Source organism: Gasterosteus aculeatus, chromosome 14 (assembly GCF_964276395.1).
Source record: "Gasterosteus aculeatus chromosome 14, fGasAcu3.hap1.1, whole genome shotgun sequence".
NCBI classification, from domain to species: domain Eukaryota; kingdom Metazoa; phylum Chordata; class Actinopteri; order Perciformes; family Gasterosteidae; genus Gasterosteus; species Gasterosteus aculeatus.
Window position 1 is genome coordinate 3,483,121 of NC_135702.1, and position 27,777 is coordinate 3,510,897.

At 47.9% G+C, this 27,777-nt stretch overlaps 2 protein-coding genes across 20 annotated transcripts in view; one reads left to right on the plus strand and one right to left on the minus strand.

Moving 5' to 3' along the window:
* The first annotated feature begins 755 nt into the window (after window positions 1–755).
* On the plus strand, window positions 756–12,165 carry ttll11 (tubulin tyrosine ligase-like family, member 11). Its single transcript, XM_040197664.2, has 10 exons — window positions 756–2,073; window positions 3,978–4,077; window positions 4,505–4,638; window positions 5,920–6,210; window positions 6,311–6,595; window positions 7,017–7,112; window positions 7,194–7,306; window positions 9,942–10,184; window positions 10,360–10,466; window positions 11,056–12,165. The coding sequence occupies exons 1-10, from the start codon at window positions 1,546–1,548 to the stop codon at window positions 11,367–11,369; spliced, it is 2,211 nt and encodes a 736-aa protein (XP_040053598.2). The 5' UTR covers window positions 756–1,545; the 3' UTR covers window positions 11,370–12,165.
* Window positions 12,166–12,792: 627 nt separating this feature from the next.
* The window catches only part of dab2ipb (DAB2 interacting protein b), a 95,810-nt gene continuing 80,825 nt past the window's right edge, over window positions 12,793–27,777 (minus strand). For 18 of the 19 annotated variants that reach the window (XM_078088955.1, XM_078088956.1, XM_078088954.1 and 15 more), the window contains 10 exons: window positions 27,108–27,252; window positions 26,365–26,509; window positions 25,401–25,637; window positions 25,080–25,281; window positions 24,297–24,484; window positions 21,666–22,560; window positions 20,067–20,204; window positions 16,918–17,120; window positions 16,752–16,839; window positions 12,793–15,844 (listed from right to left, as the gene is read on the minus strand). In XM_078088955.1, coding sequence (XP_077945081.1) covers window positions 15,677–15,844; window positions 16,752–16,839; window positions 16,918–17,120; window positions 20,067–20,204; window positions 21,666–22,560; window positions 24,297–24,484; window positions 25,080–25,281; window positions 25,401–25,637; window positions 26,365–26,509; window positions 27,108–27,252 — 2,409 coding nt within the window. In that variant the 3' untranslated portion in view covers window positions 12,793–15,676. The remainder of the gene's footprint in view (window positions 15,845–16,751; window positions 16,840–16,917; window positions 17,121–20,066; window positions 20,205–21,665; window positions 22,561–24,296; window positions 24,485–25,079; window positions 25,282–25,400; window positions 25,638–26,364; window positions 26,510–27,107; window positions 27,253–27,777) is intronic. The other variant, XM_078088960.1, reaches the window with a different exon arrangement.

Genomic DNA, 27,777 nt, shown 5'->3' on the forward strand with positions numbered 1-27,777 from the left:
GTGTCCCCGTTGTCTCCTCACAAGAAGGGGACGCCGTGCCTGTGGCAGAGGATGTACTGGACACACTGTAGGGCGAAGGGGACTCCTCCGCAGAGTTCTCTGTCTCTTTGTGCATCTCTTGAAAGATGACGTTCTCTGCAAAAGTCAAACAAAACATTTTTTGACATAGTCTTTGTGGGCCATGATTGGCTCTGTATGTCCTTATCTAACGATATGTTATATTTCATCTTATCTATCATATACAACTTATCCAACAGCTCTTGATACTGACAGGTGACCTCTGTGACCTCAGTGTCTCTTGATTTGTTATCCCGTATCATTTCCCCCAAGTGTCGTTGGTGTTGAATGACTACCACTCATCTCGAATAGGAATCACAATCGTTTCCTGAGGACAATTTGTTAACATGTGAAATGGGAATGTGTGAAGATCGTGCTTCAAGAACCATAATTCCTTTATGATGTCTTAGAGGCAAGTTGCCCTCTATCAGCTCATTCCATATTCCACACACACAAGCTTTTTTTTTATTTGTCATCACTCACATACTTCATTTCGTACTTTCATCAGTGTAATTAGACTTGCATGGTCTAATAGCAGCACTAACTCCCAAAGTGAATAACGGTATTTGGTTGAGGATATTCTATTGCTTGCTGTAAAGGGGGGAACGCCTCCTGAAACATGGCATCCACTTGTTGCCTTCACGTGCTGCCGAAAATAAAAAAATGTAAAAGGAGAAATCAATGGAAAGAGTAAATGATACGAATTCATAACATTCAGTTACCTACAATCAACCTGTGAAATCAAAATATCCAGAAATACACATTATTGCGGCTCTATGTGCTGTTTGGTTCGGTTATAATCATCACCACACGTAACATAACCAATACGTCTTTCGAAGACAGGTAGTTACGAGGAGCCATAAACGCACCAACAGCTGAGCTCGCGCCAGATGGAGGCTGGGCGACGGGCTTGCTCTGCCTTCTGCCGCCCCGCTACTTGACAACACGGGGACGGTGACACACGGAGAGCGGACGACCGTGGCCCGTCCGAGCACCGCTAGAACAACTAGGTAAACTCCGGCGTAAGGGAACGTCTGTCACGAGTTAAAGTTAAGGGACGGCACCGCTATTGGCGCGGACCCATGTGGTTCGGCCACCGCTCAATGAAGTTTGACGTGCTAACGGCAGGTGTTCGCTATCGTTAGCTGCGGCGCTCGGCTAGCCTTCCGATGTTGCTCCTCGCAAATTGTGCCCAACTGGCGAAACGCGTCGTTACCGTTTATTCTTTAGCCTTTTTATTTTTATTTTTTTACAGTCGGCAATTCATACCGTTAACGACCGAAGGCATGCACTCGCGGTGTGCTCGCTCGCACCGTTTTGGAAACGACGTGACGGTAACAGACGGTTGGACTATTTAATTAGCCTCATTAAGCTAGCAATGCGTGCTACGTTACTGCAGGATACCGTTAGCTCGCCGGCGTCGGATTATCGCGCTCGTTGGTGCGACGCTGCGCTGCCGAGCCGCGTCACTCGTTGCGTTTCCGCAGCATGAGCGATCGGTATGTCAGAGTAAAGATTCAAATCGAGGACATGAAATCCCTGGGCGAGGACGCGGGGCGGGAGGCTGCGGATGCCGAGGAGCAGGCGCCCGAGGGTCCCCCCGCCGCGTCCGTCTTCCCGGACGCTCCCGGCGTCACCGTGGCCGCCGGGGATGCGTCCCGCGTCCCGCTCACCTGCAAACAGCGGGTTAAAAGTCGCAGCACGGCGGGGAAGGACGTCCAGAAACACGCCTCAGACGTGCCGCTGCACGGGTCCGTGGTCACCGCTCGTCACCTGAATAGACTCGGGCACGAGCGGGCACTTCACGTCAGAGGCACCGGGAAGATCCTGCGGGGCCAGTTGGAGGCGAACGGGAACTACGTGAACATCCACCCGTCCAAAAACAATCAAGAGACCCGCCGCGAGGACGGATTCAAACTGGCCCGGAAGAACCGGCCGGTGACTGTGGACATGTCCAAAGCCAAAACTTCATTGGAGGCGCTCAAGTTAAGCATCAAGCAGCTGAAGTGGAAAGAGGTGTGTGTGTGTGTGTGTGTTTTGGATAACGTTTTATTCAGCCAATGCTTTGTACAGGTGTATTTCTCTGAGAGGATCAGGTGCCGGTTTAACAAAGCAGGTGATCCGGAGAGGATCTCTCCCATCAGCTGCATTAGTGATCCATTGGGATGCCAACCAGCTGAGGCTCTGGTCACCAATGTGCGTGGATGGGGAACCCTCTGCTCTCCAGCTGTGAGCTCTGAGGAGCTGCAGCAGAGACAATGTGAGGGTGTGATGAGCTGGGGAGGATAAGCATAAGCAGAGTATATCTGTATAGGAGTCAATGTAATCTTACTTGCATCAGCCCATACAGTATTGGACAATAATAAGATGTGACCGCTTCCTTCTGTTTGAGGCCTAATGCTAGATAATGTTTTTTTTTCCTCCTTATCTGGGATCCAAAATCAGTGAAGAAGCGCATGTAAAATCCAAAGCTTCTCAGATGTTAGGAGACTGGAAGAGTGTTATGTGTGCAAGAAAAGAAAGTCTGTCACTTAAATGAACTAGTAACTTAATACAACATTTGCACCACTAAATGCAATAATGTAGATGCCGCAGAACCCGACACACACACACACACATTTCCTATTTGTTCACGTATTGATTTAGTTGTCATTAATTATCTTCAGTAATAAAACATGGCCCGGTTATTAATTAGATGACCGATCACCTTTAACACAAGCCAACCTGGCGATGCCGGCTCGGGTGCGTCTAATGTATGAAAGGACAGATGTGGAGCAAAGTCGTTCAAACTGAACAGCAACTACATTAGAACATTTGTGAGAGGGACAATTCATCCAGTTCTTTGTCCACGAACATCGTGTGGTCGTTTTGAACGTGATTCCGTTAATACCCGCTATTATGACACGCTCTCCATTATGCAGGAGAAGCAAAGATGAGGTAAACACTCGAGTTCCCCCGAGGCAGTGACACTTGATCCCTTCCAGGTCTGCCATCGGTAACGGTGGACAGAGGACATATACATTACCACCCTTTGTCCTCACAAAGTCAACGCCGCCATAAGAGCCCGTGTCGTTTTATGAAAGTACCTGTCAGCATCTTTGAAGCGGCTGAAACTGGAGTCGCCTGGTTTGCCAATTCTGAAATGTACATCGATCGGGAGGAATCCAAGCTGTACCTCAAAGCACTGATGCAGGATCACGAAATGGAATGCTGGAGATAATTGTGGACATTTTATGCGTTTTTTTTTAATTTACTCAACGTTCGTCCAAATTACCGCGTCTCTACGTTTGCAGTATATGTCAACATACAGCATTCTCTCTCACAGTGGAAAATGATAATCCTGAAGCGCCTTTAATCCAATATTCTTTTTAGTCCTCGAGGCAGAGAAAATATGGCCGCTCTGAGTGACAACTTGAGAAAATAAGACCAATAACTGCATTCAAACATTGGGTTTGGCCTGTCCATTCGGACTGCAAGACCTGGCCAACGTATGGAGATTATAACCCGTATAACTGATTATAAGTGCTACGCACTGATGGCACAACAGCTTAACATATCTTCTATCTGGCTGCCATTGTGCTACATAAGCTGAAATGGAAAGTGGTGTCCATTGGTGACTGTAATACTCGTTGCGTGACCGCGGCAGAGCGTGAGCGAGGTGCCGAGGAGAAAAGCCCCGAGGAGTCGCTTAACTCCTTTTTATAGTATCACCTCCTCTTCTTTGCCCCCGATCATCACAGGCGAGCACGCACTGACACCGTCTTTAGGCAAGATTATCCCTGCTCTCGGGGATCAACAGAGGCCTGAGTTACATGAGCAAATAACCCCCCCCCCCACTTATATGCAAAAAGTTTATTATATACTCAATGCACGTATCGTTTGGTTGTTTGTGTTTGCAACCTTTTTATTCCCCTCTCCAGTTTCCCCTGGGAAGACGAGCGCCCTGTGATATCTACTGGCACGGCGTCTCCTTCCACGACAACGAAAAAATAGTCTCCGGGCAGGTGAACAAGTTCCCAGGTATTCCACCGCTTTTGCCGCCGCCGCCGTCTTCTGTGACCTGATCTGTAGGTGGAGCGATGGCTTCATTCCCGCAGCGCTCGTGTATTCTGTAATCACGGCAGGGTTTACTTTAAAGCCTCACTGATCCTCAATGCTCCAGTGTTAATCTTGTCATGCGATGGCAAAAATCATTACTTTAGACGGAGAGAGATTTGACAGAGATGATCGTATTCGTAAGCGATGCACGTAGCTGGAGGATGCTGACTTGCATTTATCTGTCTATGAGACCTGTGTCATATTACATTATATCTCCTTGCGTGGCTGCTCCATTATTTACTTGGCCATATCACTTTCTTTCACGACGCTCGAGTACTTTTTAATGGATATCTCTCCCTTCGGTCTCTTGTATTTATTGTACATGAAACGGTGGTTTTGTTCGTTGCAGGAATGATTGAAATGCTGAGGAAGATCAACCTGAGTCGGGCAGTGAGGACGATGCAGGAGCTTTTCCCAGAGGAGTACGACTTCTATCCCCGGTCCTGGATCCTGCCTGAAGAGTGCCAGCAGTTTTCCACCCAGGTATGTTTGCGTAACAAAAGCGGTATGACCGTGGACGTGTTACGTGGGGGTTTTCTTTGGATGTATTCACGAGGAGCTGTGCAGTGCAAACATTGGATACTTCACACAGTCCGAGTAGAAATCAAGCAGTTTTGGAGCTGATTCATGTTTGTGTTTCATTAATTCGATGTTGCTATGAATAAAATGAAGATTAGATCAGTGTGTCTGATTTTATTTAACATGATAAATTGAAGTTGAAAATCTCTTTTGCAAAAAGACACCTGAGCAGGGCGGCAGCATATACAACCCATAAACCCCAAACGATAACAGTACAAAGAAGGCTAAAATAAGCTTGAAGACACCTCTGAGATTTAAAGCAGTGTTTCTGTTTGCCAGCTTGCTTTCTCTTTTATGGCAAAATATGGCAAACTTTCAGAATTTGCCATATTGCAGCAACAACCAAACGGATGATGTTATCTTCACAGTAGCGGTGCTCTTTTCTCTCTCTGCACTGTAACTTGTTATTCCGAGGTCATTCCTCTCCTTGAGGGGGGAAACCGACTGTGCCATATTCATGAATATTAACCTTGTTATGGTCATCTAACGCACATGGTTGAGTCTAGTAGGGTTGTCTTGTAAAGAAAACAGTGTTGGCTGCAGACACGCACTGTATGACGTTCCTCTGCAGCTTCTGCTTGACTGACAGAATTATTGGCACTATTGTGCCATTCTTCACCCCAAACCCATGATGGTTTGTACTTTTCAGTCCGCTTTTATTAGGAAAATAACATTTAGGTCAATCATATGAAGCAACAACATCATATGCCCAGCAGGGGGCACCAGAACACCGCTGTTAACATTCCGCCTGGTTTACGTTTCAAATGGTTCAATCGATCATTTTTTCCTCCTATTTGTTAAAGTTCAGCCGCTGTTCAATGATCGAATGACCTGCGTGACCGAACTCTTCCACAATCAATGAGTACTAACAATCACCATGTTTGTTGTTGAAAATCGTTATCATGATGTTAGTTTGGTTACAAGTGAAAGAACCTTGAGTAAGTCTGATTCGGTCAGCGATGACAACGACACGCCTCGCTTGTCATCCAGGCAGCGCATGAGTGTTTTTTCTGGTTTGATGTTTTCAAAAATAATGCTGGTTTGTCTAAAGTTGCCCATCCCAGCTTTGACCTCTTTCACAGCGCCATCAAACAGACTTCACTCAAACTTTGAAGTTTGGCCCAGTGTTGCATTTCAAGTGGTGCCAATAATTCTTTTCTCACTCCCCCCCCCCCTCGGCTGCAGATCCGCATGGTGAAGGAGAACGAACCAACGTTGAATCCCACCTTCATCGTCAAGCCGGACTCGGGCTCTCAAGGCGACGGCATCTACCTCATTCGTGACCCCAGTGACCTGAAGCTCATGGCGGGGTCGCCGGCCAAACAGGCCGTGGTGCAGGAGTACATCCAGAAGCCGTTACTCATCGACAAGCTCAAGTTCGACATCCGCCTCTACGTGCTGTTAAAATCCCTGGAGCCGCTGGAGATCTACATTGCCAAGGAAGGCCTGACGCGTTTTTGCACCGAGCCCTACCAGGTAGCCGCGCCGCCGCCGCCGCCGCCGCCGATCCTTCACTTTTGTTCGTCGTTCATTTGAGATTACAGCACATAAGGCCACTCTTGTTCTGAATGTGTAGGAACCAAGCCAGAAGAACCTGAGCCATGTCTTCATGCACCTGACCAACTACTCCCTCAACGTCCACAGTGGCAACTTCGTCCACTCGGACAGCCAGAGCACCGGCAGCAAGCGCACGCTCTCCAGCGTGCTGTACAGGCTGGCGGCCAAAGGCGTGGACATCAAAAAGGTGTGGTCGGACATCATCGCGCTCGTCATCAAGACCGCTATCGCCATGGTGCCCGAGCTCCGGGTCCACTACCAGGCCGACATACCGCCCGGCAAACCGGGGCCCACCTGCTTCCAGGTGGGTAGCGGGTACCGTGCAGCACAATGTGGGTACAGTAGGATATTTAATGAACCAGAATGTACGCTCGCGTATTGTTAAAGATCAACATCCGTCCATCTGTTGACAAAGCTGCTTAACATGTCAGATCATCTCTCCCATCAAATCCAGACACTTTCTACGGACACAGTTTATGACCTAATGGTTCACAAAGGACTTTCTCAAAAGTGAGATGTTCCTATTTCTCTCGTCTCTTTATGCTTTCATTGACACTTTTTATCTGGTGTTCCTCCTCCTGCTTGCACAACACTCATCAAGGAGGATCTATCGGCTGAAATGGGATATAATTATATTATCATCTTCTTCTGTTCATAATGCGCTGAAAGTTCTGTGTGGTTTCTTGTAGTGTAACAATGATTCTCCCCTCGCGTCTGTGTCTCAGATATTAGGCTTCGACATCCTGCTGATGAAAAACCTCAAGCCTGTATTACTGGAGGTGAACTCCAACCCCAGTATGAGAATCGAACACGAACAGGAGGTAAGAGTCGACGTCGACCGCGGCGGTGCCGGAGGATTGACGTCTTTATTATTCACGGCTGTATTTTATGTTTTGTCTCAGGTGGCAACCGGAGTGTTTGAATACGTCCCCAGTCCGGTGGACGAAGAGGTGAAAGTGGGCGTGATCAGGGACACGCTGCGCCTCATGGACCCCGGCCGCAGGAAACCCTCCGTGTAAGTTCTCTCCCACTTTAACGCACGCGTACACAAAACACACGGCCGTCTTCTCCGCGTCTGCTCGCCTTTAAAAGCTCACTTCCAAGGACACGACGCCGCCCTCTTCCCATCTGTCCTCAGAGCCAATCGCCGCGCCACTCGACGGCTTAAGCCTGTTAAATGGAAAAATGAAATTGAGCTGAGCCGGAGTGGAGTTTCACACATTACGGCTGACCGGCCCCGCCTGCCGCCTGCCAATAAATCTCCTTTTCTATTAGCGTTTGTGTGGGTTTTTTTACATCTTAATCTGTTTTTCTTTTATGACAAGAGGATTAACTGTTTCTGTTCCACCGACATCTCAATTTGTTGCCTGGCCGGCCCCCCCCCCCCCCACACTTTCCTCTGCGGATTATCGTCTGTATCAGATATTTGATGTGCTTTGTTCATATCATCAGTGGGATAATACCCACTTAACTATCTCACTCATGACCACCAACCGGCCAGAATCTGCAGAACCACTTGTACTTGTCAGTGGATGAAATACTGTATAATGTAGTGTACACGTGTAGAATTCTCAACACTAATTCCTATTGTTGTACTTTTAGAGACTCAATCCTTTGATCTGATGTCCCTCGAACTTTTTATGTTGACTTGGAACTCATGTTGTCTTTATAAATGTATTTAAAGATTTACGACATTAAATCCTCAGTGCCAATATAAGGTTATTTTATATATGTAGGTATTATTTATTCGTTGAATTTAGGAAGTTTAATTTATACAAAATGATCCTCCAACATCGTATTTGACTGAGGCGTCATTCCTCCATTTATTTCCCTCCTAAAGTCAACCACGTAGTGGAAGAATATCTGGATCTGATGTGTGCGGAGAGCGTTTTCTATCAGGACAGAACGGGGGGGTCATAGATCTGCGAAGCTGAGGAGAATACTCAGTTACTAAATAATAAAAAACACTTATTGGCATCAACGAGAACCTCGACCCAGACTACGGGTGAAACTGTCCGAAGCTCCTCTCGTACTTCGCCCACTTTAATCCTGTAGTATTGGAACAGAAACCTGAAGGACCAAACTTTATAAATCTGTGCTCATCTTTATCGTATTAGCCATTAGATTGGATGTGCTCCAAAGTATGTAATCATCACTGCCGCCAACGACACGCGTCTCATCAATCATCCAGCTCCACACTGTGTTCTTTGTCTGTTGACTTCGATCCATTTTAAATCCAGCCAGTTGTGTGTAAATTCACAGATGCTTGGTAAAATAAATCTTATCTCACACGCTGTTATTTCAGACATTGTTAGATGAATTCTGTTCAATGAGCAAGTATTCTGCTGTCGTAGCCAGTTTGAACTGTGCTGCAATGTTATTAAGATAATCAGTTTGTTAATTTAGCCCCGAGTTCACAGCCAAGTGGTTTGGCCTCTTCAAAGGTCAGCTGAATATAAGCTGAAGGTTTTAGCACCCGAGATCCACCAAATAGTGTAAGAAGGGAACAAAGCTCTGATTAATGGGAATAATCAAAGCACGGTGAGCATTTAGCATCAGAACAGGCTGGTGTTTGAGCATCGGTTAATACGAGCGCCGGGTTCAAGCTGCCGGCCACGTGCACACATTTAGACTCGGTTCAGTCATATTGGATTTCCTCAGCAAACGTCTAGAACGATCTGTGGGAGCACAAACCAAATGCTCAGAGGAGGTGAGCTAATTAGTTTACCCAACAGATGGTGCATCTACTGGCGAGGTGCAGCGGGACGGCGCTCCGTCTGTCAGAACCTCCACCTGTGAGTCATGAAGCTGACAGAGGACCAACACGCAGAGTAAAACGGGAGGGGGGCTGCTTAGAGGAGGCAAGAGAGATGGGGGGGGGGGGCGTGTAGCTTTGGGGGGTGGAGATAACTGAGGAGGGCGGGATGTGACTCTGGGTTTGTGCTCCTCACACCCGGCTCATTAGTCCCGTACGTGACGCCTCTGTGGGGGATTTATGAGCCGCTGAGAATGTGGGTGACAAACAAAGAGCTGATAATCGTAAGCAAGCGTTTCCTAAAATAGGGTGCGAGGGGAAACGCTTACTGGAGCCGGATCTGCATGAAGCAAATGAGATGTGATGAGGAGGACGAAGGCAGAACCTTCATTTGTGTCGCTGTGGAAGCTTTGAATTAACACACTGCATTGTAAGCATCTTTTTAATTAAATATGACTTAATAATCTAGCAGGTATCGAGGGACAGCGTCCAGTCCTTTGTCCTCTAAGATGTCCGTCCTCTTTTATTAACCTCTGCTCCATCTGGCCGCTGCCTGCTGACCCGTGTGGTCGGGAACATGGAACATGGGTGTAACGTTTTCTACACAGAGGAAGCGTGTGTTGTTACCTGTGGTAGAATAATTGTCTCTGTAGGAATGAAACGCTCAGGTTTCATTTCAGTGTGCAGACACGTTTTTTTCATTGACACATTTTGCTCCTTTTTGCTCCTTTTCCTCGGCGGATGTAAATTGCTTTGACGCGGGTAACGACGGCCAGATTAGACATTCCCCTCCTCGCGTATACTCCGCTCACATTTGGCCTCTGGGTGTCTTTTGCATGTGTGTTTGGGTTTTGGTGTTTTCATCCCTGTTGTCCTTTTTGAATCGTCGCCACAGTTCCCATCTGAGGGCCGGCGGGCCGGAGCACGGCGAGGAGGTCCCCATGGAGGCGGAGACACGAGACAGGAGCCCGGAGGACGGGGCGCTGCCTTCGCTGTGTCTCAAGCAGGTCTACCCCAAATACACCAAGCAGTTCAACTACCTGCGGCTGGTGGAGCGGATCGCAGCGCTGTTCATACGCTTCCTCGGCGTCAAGGGCAACATGCGCCTGGGCCCCACCGCCTTCCGGACCTTCATCAGGTACGGCGGCTCATCGGCCCCAACACACCCGATTCACGAGACTGTATATTATATGTACTTTAGTTACTACTTCTGTGATGTTTTGGCTTCATATCTTCATGCGTAGTCGATGTCACATGTTTTCCATTCTGACTAAACGTCGCTTCAGTTGGACTGAACGTATTCATGGTTTTAGGACCTGCAAGCTGAGCAACAGTAACTTCTCCATGGCTTCAGTGGACATCCTCTACATCGACATCACACGCCGCTGGTCAGGAACAACGGGCGAGTCTAAAGAAGCAGGTAACACACACACACACACACACACACACACACACACACACACACACACACACAGACAGGCGGCTGTCCTTGAGACTCGGTGCTTGGAGATAATTGCTTGTCGTTCTGTCAGATTCCCTCTGACACGCTGGTCATTGAAATGAGTGAATCCCCGACGTGAATCATTCAGACTTTGCACCTCGCAGCGGCTGGATGGAGATCACGTGACCGCGAGGGAAGGGAGGTTGTGGGCGGAGTTTAGAATGAGCTCGTCCGTGTTCGGGGAGGCTCGGCCAGCGTCGTGGTCGGTTATTTCTGACCAAGATTTTCTCCTTTTGACAGACCGACTATGTTTGTAACACACACACACACAGTGAAGCTGCAGTAGAACATCTTCTCTTGTTTCCATAATATTTCTGCAGCAGTTCAATAGTTAAACAATGTGTCTTTATGAAGCTTCTTGGTATATTTTCCATATGTAAATCTCCTCATAATGTGACATCAGCCGGTTTGCTGAAACGGAGTAAACGCCTGTTGTCATTTAAATGTGGTCTTAAGTTCCCTCACGCGTCCTCCTCTGGCCTCACCTTCCTCCTTACGTTCCCTGCAGGAATGGGACTGCAAGCGTTCGTGGAAGCCTTCTTCCATCTGGCAGGTCGCAGGTTCAAATCCCTGCCGCTGAGGGAGCAAGTAGCGTCTCTGCTGGAGCTGTGCGAGGCGCAGCTGGAGTCCCAGACGGCCGTGGAGGAGCGGCGCTCGGTGAGCTGCAGCCGGGCAATGCCGCGGCCCGCCAAGACTCACGCGCTGGGCCCCGGCAACCGTCAGCTGGGCTCTCCGGCCCCCCTGCGGAGGGCCTCCAGCCAGGAGTACCGGCTGCATCAAAGGCTCATTCCTCGCACGCTCAGGGCCAACGTGGAGAACTGAGGCGTCCAGCACCCGAACACGGCCCTCGCTGGTGCCTCCACCCGGTGGGGGAGGAGGGGGGGTGGAACATTGGCGCTGGGGAGCATTTCCTTCCTCCCCCGTTTGGTGAGGTCTTATCTGACCCGCGTGGAGGAAGACGCCGCTGCTTGGAGACACTTACTGATTCTACAGGGCAGCTATTTGCTTCCCTTCACCTTTTCTCTTGAACACTGAAACCTTTTCTTTGTTCATGGATTAACGCGGCTCCACACAGCGCACAAACGTGTGTGTGTGTGTGTGTGTGTTATCGTTGAATTTGCACAGCTCTTGGAACTGTTAATTTGCACAGAAATGGATGTGAGCGTGTTGTATTTATTTGTTAGGCTCAGCTGTGCGGCGCCATTAGCGATGAGCGAAGTGAACAAGCGTTCAGAGGGAAACGGCCCCACTTGCCCTCTTTGAGTTGGGCAGCGTTTCCAGTCGCGTCGCGTCGCCTCTCGGACCTTTTGCCACACGATGTTCATTGGGAATTAATTGCATGGCACAATCTAATCAGATGCAATGTTTCTTAAATGTGATCCACGTAGCGTTTGTAATACAAATTCATCCGATGTGGCGACACACGAAGACGCCAACAGGAAAGGTCATAGATGTTTGTTAGCAAAACCACAATCCTTGAACTTCAAGTTGAAAACTTCTGCAAGACTGACTCATTTTCTGCAGATGTTTTCTAACGTAAAGTTAATTCATGACGTTATTAATCTCGATTGGACAAATGTCTTCATAACACTGCAAGAAATAAAGTTCTGTTTCTGTGTGTCGATGTGCTCACTGCTGCTGTGAAGCAGATTTCTCTTTAACTACTTTTAACTGGGGCTTTTTTTTGTTTACATTAGAGCAGTTTGTGGTTTGTAATTAAATCCTCATTCACAAAACCACGAATTTCAGGCACATTTTCATCTCAAAATATGCTATTTTTGCTCCGTGTCGTTTTGGTAACGTTTGACGTAAAAACAAATTGTGACTTATTTTTGCAAAATATTTTTTTTCAAACACAACCTTTTTAAAATGTTCTTTGTCATAATAGATTCCTACTTTTCCTCTCACCATTACTGGTGAACCTTTTGATTATTCCGTTTTAGTACCATTAGACACTAATACTGTATTTGTCTCAATCTAAAAACCGTCCCCTCGATGCAGCCACATGAATGTGAGAGAGACCTTTTGCAGGCGCACAGCAGTCCGGGCTTCCTCCCTCCCCACCGTGCTGAATAACAATCGGGCAGTATGTAGGTCAGCCTCACCGAGGAGACGGTCCGTCTCACCGTGTCCTCCGTCTCAGCACAAGTTTGATTCTGTCTCGGGCTGCTGGACTTTCTAACAACGTGGAGTTTGATTCACTGCCCGCACATTAAGAATAATAAGCAAAACAAATGAAACGCGATTTTAAAATAGCTAAATAAAACTTTAATAGGTCTAGTTGCAAATGTACATAAATTGCACAGCCACATTTTGTCAACACAAATTCCTCTGTACATTATTGTTTTGTCACTGTCGTCAAAGGAAGCAGAATCCAGCAAATACTTTATACTTTCAACATACTTACAAAAGTATTTTCTACAAGATAATAGAAAACATACAACATCTTTTACTTTATTTATAGCTTTATATTTTAGATCGATCTTTTGTCTAAGTGGCGTAACTATTTGGGAAGTGACAGCTCGTGTTTGGACTGCAAAAAATGAAAACGGGTGGAAACGTGGACGTGAGAAGAGTCTCTTCCTCTTTTCTGGTTGCAGATGGACACACACAGACGTGTCATCGCTTAACTTGTATTATTGTAAACTGCAGTTTAAAGGCAAACAATGACACTTTAAATGAACCACCAGAGCTAAAGGTTAACATTTGCTACTACTGGTTAAAGAAAGACCATGTAGCAATAATTATTGTGAAGCGTATAGAAATGTTTCGGATCAACTCAACCCCTTTTTCTCAGTCAAAAGTAACAGTCTCACTTGATATTGTTTCAGGATCAAATGCCTAATAAGATATAACGACGAAAGTCCTACATCTCTTCTTCTTTTCTTTCTGCATTCGACCGCACGCAGTCTGCAGTCTGAGGCGAACAGTTCTGTCAATCTGACACAACGTCCTGACAATCTAATCCCAAGAAATCCCTTCGGTTTTGAACGTCGCCACGTTTTTAAACAGCAGAAACAAGTGCTGAGCTAAACAGAAGCTAATTGAGAACACCGACCACTGAACATAAAAGTGCAAACTGACTGATGGGAACTGCAGGATTGTGTGGCAACTTCCCAAATCCTACTTTAGCATTTTTTTTGGCTAGTGAAAATACACTCTAAACACAAAAACGATAGCTTTGACCGGGAGAACACTGAAAGGTTCATTTAAGAGAATAGTTCTATTCAATGAGGACAGATGACCGACTGAGCTATTTTGTATTTACAAAATCCATAATGATACAGCAGAGTTTGAGCACGAGATACATTTACAAAAAGCTCTGTTAACATTAGGTAAAAATAGTGTGAGCATTTTATTTACACGTTCCCAGGCTGTCCAGCCTCTTGATGCACTCGGTTATCATATATTCACTGTATATGCCTGCAGCAAACGCATTCATCATCATCATAACCTTCCGATTGGAAACAGAAGAAGTGGTGTTGGTGCCACTGCGTTGGCTCTGGAGAGAGGATGAAGCATGCAGAGCCTCACGCACGCAGTCTGTGACACGTAAGAACAACGGGTACAAAAATATACAAATTATAGACGCTGAGATGTACGGAGCAGATTAGACGGATCAAACTGCGAAGCGAGCGTCTTCACATTCGGAAAAAACGATGGCTAAAAGGGGGGTGAAGGTAAAGCAAAAAATAAAAAAGAGACGGTGAGGAGAGAGACGATGCCATGAGGATTAATAAGAGTCACAGTTTGGATGCAGCAAACTTCATTACCACCGACAAACAAAGCAGGTGGGAGAGGAAATGTCACCGAGGAGGCCGACGGCTCACCAGTCCAGTGTTTAGGATGAGTGAGCGTGTCGAAGCACACGTCTCTCCGTAACTATTGTGCTACTACAGCGAGAAGATCACACGCACTCACACAACCCACCAAACTAAAATCTAAATCTGGGTTTAATTGATCCGTGTGTTTGGGGAGCGATGATCAGCAGCAGCGGGAGAGACGGCGGTTTGAATGCGCAGGCCGTGTTGGCTCACATGTCGCGCGTGCCGCCTGTGACGGGTTCGGCGTCGCCGTGGAGATTTGAACGGGCGACCGAGGCGCTGGTGCTGATCACTGCTCGCCGTGATCGACTCCTCCGGGGCTCCAAAGCAAAACACACTGCAGTCTTTCATCGCGACAGAAGAAAAATAAAAGACGATCTCACTCCTAAATAAAGGTCTGCTTTTATATTTGAGATTATCAAATATAGATATGTGTGTATACTCTATAGCAGAAAAGAAATGCATACATCTATGTTACATTTCATTAATATAGTATAACATAGAATTCATTTACTTTAGTGTTCATAATACATTTATGTATGTATAGTTTTATTTTTCTATTCTCTACAAATCCACAGTTTAAGTTGTGCCTTTTTTCTGAAGTCGGGGAGCAGCGGGATGAAGTCAAGGTGTGTTCCTTAATTAAGGCGTTTCATGTACCAATAGCGTATCACAAAGTGCACTCCGGGGGGGGGGGGGGGGGGACACACCCGAGGAGTCAAAAGGGACATAAACATCATTTGGGGCGAAAAATATCTATTTTCTTTAGCTCCTATTTGGTTCTTTATAAACAATGACTCTTAAATAAAGCAAAGTAATCTGCTGAAGACAACGAGAGCGATAATCCGCGCTGCGCTTCATTGTTGCTTGTCGGGAGGGAGGAGAATAAAGTGAGAGCGGAGGAGAGGACGGTTGCTATGGTGACCGTGTCTGGCGGTTGTCGCTGTGTGTAGCTGTATAGTGGTTTGTCCCAAGTGTCGGCAGGATCTTGAAACGTCCCAGCGACTGCATACATGGACAGCTTTGAGTTACATATGTACAAGCTCTGCCCCGCCTCCTCCGGCCGTCTCCCTGGTAACGACCCCCGTACGCTCAGCTTGTTCTCCGGGGGATCTGTCCGTCACGTGTAGGTCCCGCCTCTTCGGGTTGGCCCGCCCACTGCTGCCCAGGTTGTCCAAAAACTGGAAATGTCCCGCAAAAGTACTATGTTTGCTTTTAAAAACCTCGCGGTCTCTGCAACAGGCGTGCAGCCGTGCATGCGTGTTCGGGTCCTTGCACCGGGTCGCTGTACACGCTCCGCTCCGTCTAACAGTTGCTGCTGTTCCTGAACTCCCCGTTTTCAGTTATCTGCAGCTTGGTGGGGTTGGTGGGCGAGATGCCGTTGCGGGTCTGCATGCTGTAGCGCTCCTTCAGCTGGCTGAGGGCGCTCATCAGACGAGCGTTGGCAGCATCCAAAGATGCTATGCGCTTCTCCTGCACACACACACACACACACACACACACACGCGCGCATGAATGCAGGGAGACAAGCAGCATTGTAGAATCTACGGGAAGACAGGACTGGGAATCTGTTTCTCTTCATCTTAAATCTCTTCATCAACCAAATGACCATATAAGGCTACTTGATTCACAGGCAACTTTCATTAACAACATTATAAGAAAAAAGTATGCTGTTGGAAACCAAACATATCACATGTATGTGATGTACCACAGACAGCAACTTCTATAAACACGCAGATGCTGCTGGAAGACCAAGAAATGTCTTTACAGTCAAAAGTTTGGACACACTCAACCTGAGCGATTGAAAGTAATTGTTTGCGTGAAGCGACAGTTTTATAATGTGTAGGCGGCGCTGAGCACAGAAGCTAACCTCCCTCCCTCTCTTCATAATGAGCTTTTATTTTTTTCCATCCCGTCGGCCTGTTTGCTGAACGTGTTTGTTTGTCTGCAGGTGCAAAGTCCCGTGAATTAAGTGTGCGGGAGATTAATCACCTTTGCATGTACGTGTCTGGCTTTGTGCTAATGTCTTGTTGCAGCATATGTGGGATTTCTCCCCCGTTCCGCTGTAGAAATCCCTTTGGCGTTAATCTCCACATGTGCACAGAGCTTAATTGTGGGTTTGCATATAATGTACACACAACGGCTCAAACAAGTACAAATTTCTGCTGACAATCATCTTCTGCTTGACTTGAATTATTCTCAATCATCCACATTCAGAACAGTTCTATATGAATACGAATCACGTGGATTATTGAGGAGCTGCAGGTCAACAGAAAACCCGATGAGTAAATGTATGTTTTATGTGAGAGAGAGCGGGAGGGAGCGGAGGATCGGTCAGAGCCGAGACTGAATGAATGAACAACAGAATGAGCAAACTGACCTGTGCATCAATGATCTTCTGCTTGGAGTCCACCACCGCCTGCATGTCCGAGTGGTCCTTCTTAAGCTCCTCCTCCACCGACATTAACCTGCAAACAGAGGCGCTTCGATGAGAACCTGGACAACAGATCCCAGCTGATTCCACGGCGTCTCCTCCTCCCGTCTACCTGCTGATGATGCCCTTCATCTGGAGGTCCTTGTCGTCCTGCTGTCTGCGCAGGCGCTCCTCCGACTCCTCCAGCCTGGCCTGGTACTCCATCAGCACCTTCTGGGCCTGCTCGTCCTGACCCTTCAGACGGGACTCGTACTCCTCCAGCTTCTGCACCGACGACCGCAGCTTCTCCTGCAGCACTAAGATCTCCTGCTGATACTGAACAAAGAAGCGCAGAGATGAGGAGATCCCCGGTATCATCACGACCCTCGCAATCATCGGCCCCGTCGCCACGGTAACCGTCGCCGACACAAACTAAAAGTTGTCCCGTTGCCCCTGAGAGTATCACACGGTTTATTTATGAGCCGATTTCATTATTGCACTTGCGTATTAGACCTGTGCAGCCTCTTTCTTTCCACTAACGAGGGGGATATTTCATCCAGCCCAGCAAAACTTTCTTTGCAAATAATAAATCAAAAACTGTCAAATTCTGTTGTTTTCCTACCCGCCGAGAGGCAAAAAAACAGAGAGGGAAAGAGAAGAGAGGACATTTAAAATGAATCAAGTCGACGAGGAGGGGAAAGGGAGGGATGGAACCAGTGAAGTAGGAGTCTAATCTGTGAAAAGAAGCATGGAAATCTCTCCCTGACCTCCCGCTGGACCTGAGAGCGGCTTTTGAAGAGGTTTCTCTTCGGGCGACGGGGGGAAACTGGTGCAGAAATCGAATCTCTTCTGGAGAGGAAAACACAATTCTCTCTGCAGCGAGGGACGCTGTGGTCAGCCGGCGTCTCACAAGAGGAGCTGCAGACGAGACAACGTCTCCGCGGGACGCTACGAGAGCTCAGCACGCCGCCAATCAGCGTGGACAGCGCTCGGCACTTTAGGGCTTTGTGTGAGCGCGCTAATTAACAGCAAACACACGACGGGGCTTCAGATGAGCAGCTTCTCTGCGTATTCAATCTGAGCAGCGTCCCGCGGTAACTGACGGATCGTCCCGGGATAAACCGACTATCAGAGCGCCCCAATGATCACACAGCGAGGACGCTGCTGGCTCCATTCATCCCTCCTCGTCTCCTTATTTCCTCACTCTCCTGCGCACCAGCCTGCTCTTCCTCGGGAGGATTGATGACCTCGAATACGTTTCTGATCGCCTCCTGGACCCGTTTCTCAACTCCTCTGTCAATCCCTGACATCCCCTCGTCTCTTGTCACTAGATCCGTGGAGAATTAAAGCACATCTACTGTGTTTGTAAAAGCCTTTGTCCTGCACAATGCGACTCTGTGTCTTTATCGATGTCAAATGGCGCCGTGCCGACAAAGCCGACCTTCCGACTTTGGTAGTTCATAAGAAAGATGGAAAATGATTAAATGTAGATCATTTAAACCCTGAGACGTGCAATAGATTTAGCAGACAGAAGATAATTATAAAATACAGACAATAGACACTTTAATGAAGACGGGGGAAACTATCTGGCCAGCGGCTGAAGCTTATTGTTGAAACTCTGATCTCTTACCTGCACATAACTGAACATGGGATCGACTCAAACACAAAATGTGATCATGTGCAAAGGGGGACTGCATTGGCACTGTAATTATTTTCTTTGTCAAACTAAATAAATGTAAAAAACATTTTGTTTTTCATGCAAATGAAACTTTTTTTAAACGTATGTATATGTATGAAAATAAGGTCCCATTTTCTATTTTGCTGGCAAAACGAGACAAAACCCAGAACACATATAGAGCGCATGCAAATGGCCGTGGATCTTAAAACAGCCGGCGTTCGGCCCGCGTGGTTCGGCCCGCGTGGTTGGGCCCACGTGGTTGGGCCCGCGTGGTTGGGCCCACGTGGTTGGGCCCGCGTGGTTGGGCCCACGTGGTTGGGCCCGCGTGGTTGGGCCCGCGTGGTTGGGCCCGCGTGGTTCGGCCCGCGTGGTTCGGCCCGCGTGGAGCGTTCGCTGCGTCTCAGCTGAAGATGTTTTCCGATCCTTCTCCTGCTGCTGCTCTGCTATTTTAAGGTGTCTGCGGCTCCTTTGTTAAGACTGAAGTTATTGCCTTCTTTGGTTGCTCTCCCCGCTCGGGCTGCTGGCGCCCAGAAAGTATGAGCTATGTTAGGATGACACGTTTGTATTCATTATGGATAGGGGGGGGGGGATATACATATATATATATATATATATATATATATATATATGGGGGAGCATGTGGCAGCCAATCAAAGCGATGGAAAGGAAGATGAGGGTGGATGGTTGTTAAGGAAAAAGAGGAAGCGAGAACACAGGCAGAGGAAGCAGAGGGGAAAAAATCTCTCTCCGTCTCTCACGGAGATGCAAGCGCACACGAGCTTCAACGTGTCTGTGTGGATGTACTGCATGTGCATACTCACACATACATGCACACACACACACACCTGCTCTGCAGGTAAGACAGACGAGCGCAGACGATGAGTTATTCCAGGCTGACGGACAGTAAAAGGGTTAAAGTTTCACTAAACCAAGTCTATATTTAGGAATCCCCTTTTACTGTGGGACCAAACAGGAAGTGTAATTGTCAGCTGAGTTGTCCTGATGTCTTGATTAGTCGCAGTAATTGATGGACAGCTGTGATTTTTTTCCCTATGGGTCAATTCTTTTTGTTTCATGTAACATTTCAGCTGAGAATCAGATGCTTTTCATGTGATGAGTAAACTGGAAACACTGAATGTTGGACTAATACATCTATTGGAGGAATATTTAGCAATTATTTCCATGTAGAATAGCTACTTTCTGCCATTACTGTTGTTGCGATCACTTCCTCGTTTTTAGCCACAACCGGGTTCACTGCAGGTCGGCAAAAAATGAAGTAGCCAAAATCTAAAAGCCTAAATATCACTGGAAAAGCCAATTTCAGGAAAATGGGGGAGATTGAGGCACTAAGGGGTCCGAAGTAGAGCCAGACGGGGGCACAATATATCCTATTTACCTCTAGTTCTGTTATAAATGTGCATATTAGATGTCTAAGGGACCTCGGCAGAGTGGGAATAAATAGACGGGGGGGAGGTGCATGTGGGAGCTAATGAGGGTTAAAGAGAGGAGGGTTAGTTCAGTGGGGGCATCGGGGCTGAAGGTCGAGGTGGGTTGTGAGAGGAGGTGTTGGTAAAGGTCAAAGGTCGGATGAACGGTCCGGTTACCTTCTCCACCTGAGTCAGATCCTCTCTGTTTCTCAGTGACTCGGGCTCCGTCCCCTCATGGTCTAAATACTGCACATTCATATTCAATAGCCAGGCTGCTGTGCGGTCCAGCGCACTGGGGTTCACTGGGGAGGGGGCCTAGTGAACACAACACACACACGCACACACACAGAGACACACACACAAACATACATGAGCTGAGTGCAAGTGACAGGGAGGAGGGGAGGAGGGGGGGGAGCAGGTTGCAATAACAGCACAGAAACAACAGAAATAAGCTTGAAAATCAAATCATGTGGCCTGAAAGCAGCAGGTGGAATGGATACACACCCCTGTGTCTTCAACCACACACACACACACACACACAGCAGAGCACACACCTCCAAGCAGGGGTTTAAACATGTGTGTGTGTGTGAGTGTGGACACATACAGCGTCGTACCAGCAGCATGGAGGGTAAATACTGTGAGAACAAAAGACAGCAAACATCTGGAGGCAGATGCTGGCACTGTGTGTGTGTGTTTTCTATCTGCTACATGAGAGGAACTATAGGATGCTTTTATAGTCCAGCACACTTATAATATTTAAAATAAGCGTTTGGATAAAAACATCAGAACTTATCCGGGTTTCCCCTTAACAACCTTATTAGTGACTAATTGAAAACATGCACAAAGCTGTTAACTGTTCATTTTGATCCAAATGAGGGTATGACTACTATATCAAGGTCTGTATGTGTCACAATGTTACTCATGTAGTAAACGTTTGAAGATTTAGACCCGATGATGGTGCTGCGTAAAACGAACTGTTCGGATTCACGTCGTGGGAAAAAGATTCAACGGCCATCTATCCAACAGTCGCTATTTATGTAATGCAGCAACCGACATCACCCCCCAAAATAATCACTTTAAAGATACTGTAAAACACACATCTGCACACATGGGCCTGCACATTCCTGGAGGTTTGTTGCTTCCACCGCTGAAATGAAATGCGTGTTCTGGGTTCCCCCGAACGAGCATTAACCAAATTACTGCTCGGTTCTATCAGCGAGCCCGTCAATCTAAAAGCAATCTGGTGATATTCCACAGAGAGGAGAGCAAAGCATTGTGGTTAATATGCAGATACCTCCCCCTTCGAGCCAGTTACCAAGGGCAACCGCTCACCAGTGTCTTTAGTCACAGCCTATAGACCCACCAGCAGAGGCAGCGAAGCCATGCAAACCTCCCGCTGTGACACACGCACACTGGATCGGCACGCCAGCCTGACAATACACCGTGTCTGGTCGCACCCATGACTTCTTTTCTTTTTCCTTGCTAGCATGTGAGTGTGTGTGTCTATTTGCTAGTTAATAAGATGCTAATTGCGCCTCCTTCCCGGGCCAATTAAACTTGACCAGCAAAGCTGTGGTGAAGTGATGAGCTATTGTTATTACACACACAGCGATCAGTGCTGAGCCCCCCCCCTCCCCCCCCGACGCAGTCTTTTTCAACGTGCCATGAGAGTCTCAGGTGATTACGTCGACGTTTACGGGTGACTGTGCAGAGAGTAACGGCCTAACGGACCTCCTCGTTGGACGTGCTGCAGGTGTTTAGAGGCGAGCCCCTTACCTGTTTATGCTGAGCCCGCTGCTTGGTCTCCGGACTGTCCCCTTTGGAGGAGGAGGACTGCTGCCGTAACCGCGCGCCGCTGCCGGGCCAGTCGGGCGACGATGTCATCATGTTGCCAGAAGAGGGCCGGGGGTAGGGTCCGCTGTTGAGGAGATTTGGAGGCGTGCGGCCCCGGGTGACGCTCTGGGGCGGAGGTTGGTCTATTCTCCGCTGCGGGCCGGCACTGTTCTGTCTGGGGACGTTGGGCTGGTGCTGTGTCTCCGTGAGGGACAGCTGCCGGCGGTTGAACTCCCCCGAACGCCGGGTGTACTCGTCCCCGCTGCTCCCGCCGCCACCTCCTCCGCCGCCGCCGCCGCCGCCGTGGTTCAAGAAGGCGTTCTTCCCTCCTGCCGGTCCGTCCTCGTTGTTGCTATGGGAACTGACGGAACTGTGGCACTCGGAGCCCGAGTCGGTCATTCCTCGAGGGGACACGGGCAGGCAAGCCGCCATCTGGTAGACCGGATTTTGGAAGGACAGGGGGGCCAGGAGCTGGGCGGGTCGACCCGGGGTGCTTTCTGTACCCAGGGCGGTGGGGGTCTGGGCCGGCCTCCTCAGAGTGGGACCACCGGGGATGTTCACCTGTGGGACTCTGGCCAACCACCCTCCCCCGGGGGTTGGACCTTCACCCAGGGCCTCCGAGGAGCTTGGACCCGGACCACCGTCCAGACTGCGGGGGTCCTGGAGGTCCACCATGGACAGACTCTTGCTGCCGTTGGCCATGCCCATGTCCGCTTCATTGGTCTCAGAGTAGCTCGAACTGCGTGCTGGGGAAGGTTGGATCCCGGAGCTCCTGGTCACAAAGAATAGGTCCTTATTTTCCGCGGTGGGAGACGGTAACCTGGTGAAGTCCACCAGCCTGAAAGAGACAGAACAAGAAAAAGGTCAATCTGACGAGCATCTTAAAACAACAGCCGATCGGATCAGTCACAACTTATAAACCTGAGCTGTGAAAATGTTTTATCTGTATGCAAATAAAAAGCCTCACTGAGCTTTAAAGTCCTCGGCAACGAAAGCAGCAATGTAACAAAAAAAATATTAGACTCCTCATGGAAGAGAAAGTAAAAACCTGAGCAGTAAAGCAAAACTAAGCAATTCTAACAGTAACGCTAGAAAAAGTAATTAAATCAGTAATGTGCCGTAAAGCAAATATTCTCAACCAGTGGGCCTAAAGTTACATTAAAAATAGTATGTGATTTCACAAATCTCGTAATTTTGACCTTCAAATGTGACCACATAATAAAAAGACAAACTTGTTGACTAGCTACGGTTTCCTACCATGCGGTGACACAATTTTTTGAAAATGGTTGACAAAAGTCAACTACCCCAAACAGCACAATTAACTGTTCACAAAAACACGATCCGCCTGCAGATACTGGTCATAACGTGTGATGCTGTAGCTGGAAAACCTTCAAGTTAAGCGTTTTGCTAAAAAGCTAAGCTATCGTAAAAGTAATACAAGTGATTAAGTCCATCTGGCTTTTAAAGATGTGTGTCCTCCGTACTATTTTGCTTTGTCCCCCGGCCCCTCACACTCCCTTTTTTCCCTCCTTTCATTTGGTAGATGGAGGCTTTATTGCCAGAAGACGATTACCTTGACAGACGTGATCTCTTTCATTCACATCACGCTCATCTCCTCCCTCTACGTGTCCTTCTCTCTTTGTTCCGTTACCCTTCTGCCCAAACTTATTTTTTTCCTGCTCAATTCCTTCCCTCTCCCTCTCTCTCTCTCTACCACTGTGTCTTTTTCTTTCTCTTACTCTTCGCGTCCCTGGTCGGCGGATGGGAAGCAGTTAGGCCGTAACCACGGAAACATGTAGGTTAAGACGCGAGCAAACGGTTGCTGTGATCAAGCAGAGGGGAAGCTTTGACATCAGGTCATACGGGGACATCCATTAATGAGTTCCATTGATTACCATAACGATGACTCACTTCCTGTTCTGTTGTGCTGACTGGTGTTTATTATAACATCCCTCCTCCTGTGGCTCCCTGTTGCCTCGTCTTAATCTTTATAAGTGTCGCCCTCGCCGGCGTGCCGTCGGGGAGTAAGATAAGAGCGATAAGGTGCAGTCAGAGTGTGCGTGAGGAAACGAGGGTTCATCTGGCTGATGTAAACAAGCCGGGGTGACGCTGTGCCGCTGTCAGACGTTGACACTCAGGAGAACACAATCCACCGCGGAGGCACCGGAGGCACCGGCATGTATCGGTAACTGACATCTAAAAACTGGTGGACTGGTTCATAACTTTTGGAGAATAGCTGCACTTCCATAATGAGTTTTTTCTGTAATACAAGAATTGTTGAAGACTTGTTCAAGCACTTTGGTTCAAAAAGATCTGATTTGTGTTCCAATAAGGAGGCATGTATGTTTATTGCCCTCCAAAGACTTAAATTGGGCTTTTCCTTTAGATGTACTTTCCTATATGGATGAATAGGAAATAGCGAGCTCAATCTTCGAGACCCCCAGGAAACCATGTTAATGTGGTCTGCGATGTTTTTTCACTGTATTTCGCACACGGCATCTAATTAGCTTTTCTCTATTCATGATTAAAAAATAACGTGCAGTACAGTTTCACGAATGTGTTTGTGTCCCTCACCCCGGCAGGTCGTTGTCTATGACCATCTTCTGCAGGCCGGTGGAGATGCTGCAGCTGGCCTCGGCGGGGGGCGAGCCCACGTGCTCCGAGGACTGTCCCGGGGACATCATGACGCAGGACGGGTTGGACAGAGCCGTGTTCACCTCCCGCAGGATCCTGGGCAGAGGACCCAGCTTGGAGGCGGCACTCTGGGAAGAAAGAGACATAATCAGCCAAATCAAATATTACTCTGGACCACTTCAGCCGCGGCGTTAATTGGATTTCATTTCCGTGCTGTTTTGCTGAATTTGATATTGGCATATTTTTTAGGCCTGGTTATTTTCCCCTATGCCACGCAATCAACTCTCTTATTCAGACAACATACTGAATAATGCAGGAGGCCGGCCCGTCTGATGGGCTTAACTAGACTCACTTTGATTCCTGAATTATTGAAAGACAAGGTTTTTCAGAGCGCCGGATGCTTTAGCCCCCCTCAAAAAACCCTCAAATCTTCCCGTTATCTAATTATTACCAGCTTCCCATCTGCTACCGGAGCTAATGCGGACGTCCTTGCACATCCATTAATATGCCTCACCCAGCCTCTGACTTTCAATGTTTTCCCCTTGTGCTCTGTTTATGTAATGTAGGGATGAATTATGGATGGATGTACGACAAAAATCCTAATGTAGTCCAAGCATGATCCGGATGCTCAAGTTTGTGATAATCCATCAGAGACCTTTGGACCTTCTGCAAAGTTGAATCCTATAAGAATATTATATTACAGGGCGCCTTCCTCTCCGGTACCTGGTCCATCTGGGACACCACCTCCGAAAGCAGGGAGTGCAGGGTGGAGAGTTCCCTGCCGAGGTCGATGTAGCCCTCGAAGCCCGCCGTGTTGGAGATGGTCTCTGGGTTGGAGATTTCGACCAGGAAGCGCTGCATGTTGGTCCACTCGTGCTCCACGAACTGGTTCATGAAGGACATGTACTCCTCCTTGTTACCAAACCTGACGGCGGACGGGGAGGGAAGAAAGAAATGTTATTTTTAGAAAATTCCACAGTCCTCGTCCAAAAAGCTCGCCGAGTGCTGGCGGTTTTATTACTAACGACAAACACACACACTCACTTTGTGAAGTTCGCCAGGTTCTGCGTGACTTTGGCGATGAGCGTGAGCGTGCGCGCTGTGCGGTCATCCGGATACTCCTGCATCAAGTTGAAAAGCGAGGGGGACATGATGGCCGGGCAGAGGAACCGCAGGAACAAGGACGCGCTGATGAGCCGCTCGCTGATGTCCGGTCGACCCCGGTTGCTGCATTCCTGTCGCCATGACGCAAAGACCTCCTTCAGCTCTCTGGGAAAGACGCTGCGGAGGAGAAGAGACGGGCGTGACTTCTAAAGAGGACCCTAACCTCATACCTCACTTTCACTCCCACCTTCACAAATGTAATTTTACAAATGTTGTACGACTTAAATAGGCTTTTAATTTAAGAGTTTACTGCGGAACACAAACAGAGACGAGGGATGGTTGTGCTTTCTGAGGGACGTTTTATGATGATTGTAAAAAAGCCGGTTGGTGTTGAATAAGACGTTTTAGCATATTATTGCATCTGATTGGACCATTTGACACTCCCTCTTGTTGTTTCACGGGGGAAAACAACACAAAGGAAGCCGTTACTGATTTGATTGCAATCACTTTCCATACATCAAGAGGCACACGATTACCATTGTTCTGAATGTCTTGCCATTCATCCCTACCTATGAATATTTATATATAATTACAAAACTGCAGATATTGAGGCTTCTAAACACATCCTGTGGAGGCTGCTGCTGTAAAGCAGGAGTAAGATGCTGGATAAATGTGTCCTATGTTTGACATTAACAACTTGCCGTTGCTCTAAAATCTCACACATTTTAAACTACTTAATTCTTTTAAATCTGACAAATACTGCTAACTGGCATGCAGCTTAATGTAAGACCCCCCTGAAGGTATTGTCTTGATTGATATGAAGTCTGCTTAAAAGGGCCGATTCACGGAACAGGAGATTTCTCCTCCGTGTTAAGTGTGGACACTAATGTGCTCCGGCATTCACCAGTATGAGTTGATGATCTTGCAGAAGGCCAGCTCGCAGCACATCTTCAGGTTGCTCTGGTGTTCGTGCAGGTCGCCTGAGGAACACCTGGACGGATCCACCTCGCAGTTCTCATCTGACTCGTACAGAGCCTTGATGAACTCCCCTGAAACAACAACAACAACAACAACACAAAGTCACTGAGCAAGTGAAGGAACAAAAGGTTTTTTATTTGAATGCAGCAAGAAGAGTAAGACGTCACAGGGAACAGGCTTTGACATTGTCTTTGAGATGTGTGAGCTGAGCCATGAACTAAACTAACCCACAAAGAGACCGACAGACCTACGAGGTCCATTTAAGCCGCACATTATCTGACTCATTCCAGAAAGGCGAGAGAAGCGGCGTCCGGTCTTGTTCCAGAGGCACCCGGGCCGACGCAAACACACACGACGAGCATAAATATCAGCAGCGAGTGGCAGGAAGGATGTGTGCCGGTTGTAGATTAAGCTGCCGACGTGTACGCATCGGGAGGAGAGCACGCGGTGCATACAGAGTGCTTATTGTCGGGCCTGCAGCCTGACAAACACACACCTCACCAAACGTCGGACTAACGTCTGAGGAGCGGGAGCAGAGGCGACTGAACGGAATGAATGTGTTAAAGGGAACGAGGTGATCAGGAACGTGCAGCTGCAAAGACAGCAGCAACTATTTGAGCTTTTCATCAGAGGAACGGCCTCTGGCTTCCAGATCCCTGCTCCGCTCACCCAGGGCGTCCTGCAGGTACTTCTGTCCCACCAGCTTGAGGTACTCCTCTATGGCCTTCGTCGCCAGCGTGTTCTCCCTGAAGATGAGGTGCTCGTTCTCCCCGCATCGATCCACCTCTGACATCATCAGATCCGTGAGGAAGTCCTGCAGGAGGAAGCGAAAACAAGACGAGCAAAGGGTTAATGATGTAAGGATTTTAATTAGAATATCAGACTCATAAGACACATTTAGAAGTTACCAACATCTTCTGCCATTTTAGACCTTGTTGTTGCTCCTATTGCGTGGTCCTCTGTGTGCTTCCTGCCTGCCACGGTCACCTGACTAGTCTCCCGCCGGCGCTCCCCATCGCTAATTAACCACAGCACTCCCCATCCACTACCTGTTTACCGCATTGTCAGCCTTTCTTCTCTCGCGCCCGATGAGCCTTTCTGTTGCGTTGGGTAGATGAAGTGGGCCGGTATAGAGCGGTTGGGGAGTTGATCCAAACATGATGATCACAAGTCTGAATGCAAATAAACCCCAATGGAGAGTTTGAACCTAATCAATTGTTAATATAAAATACAAACTTCTGCTGTTTTTCCGTGTGTGTCTTTGTAAAGGTCGGCAGTGCTGCTCACAAACTGCCCGTCATTAACCCTCAGAAGGATCATTTGGTGGTCTGCGTGCAAG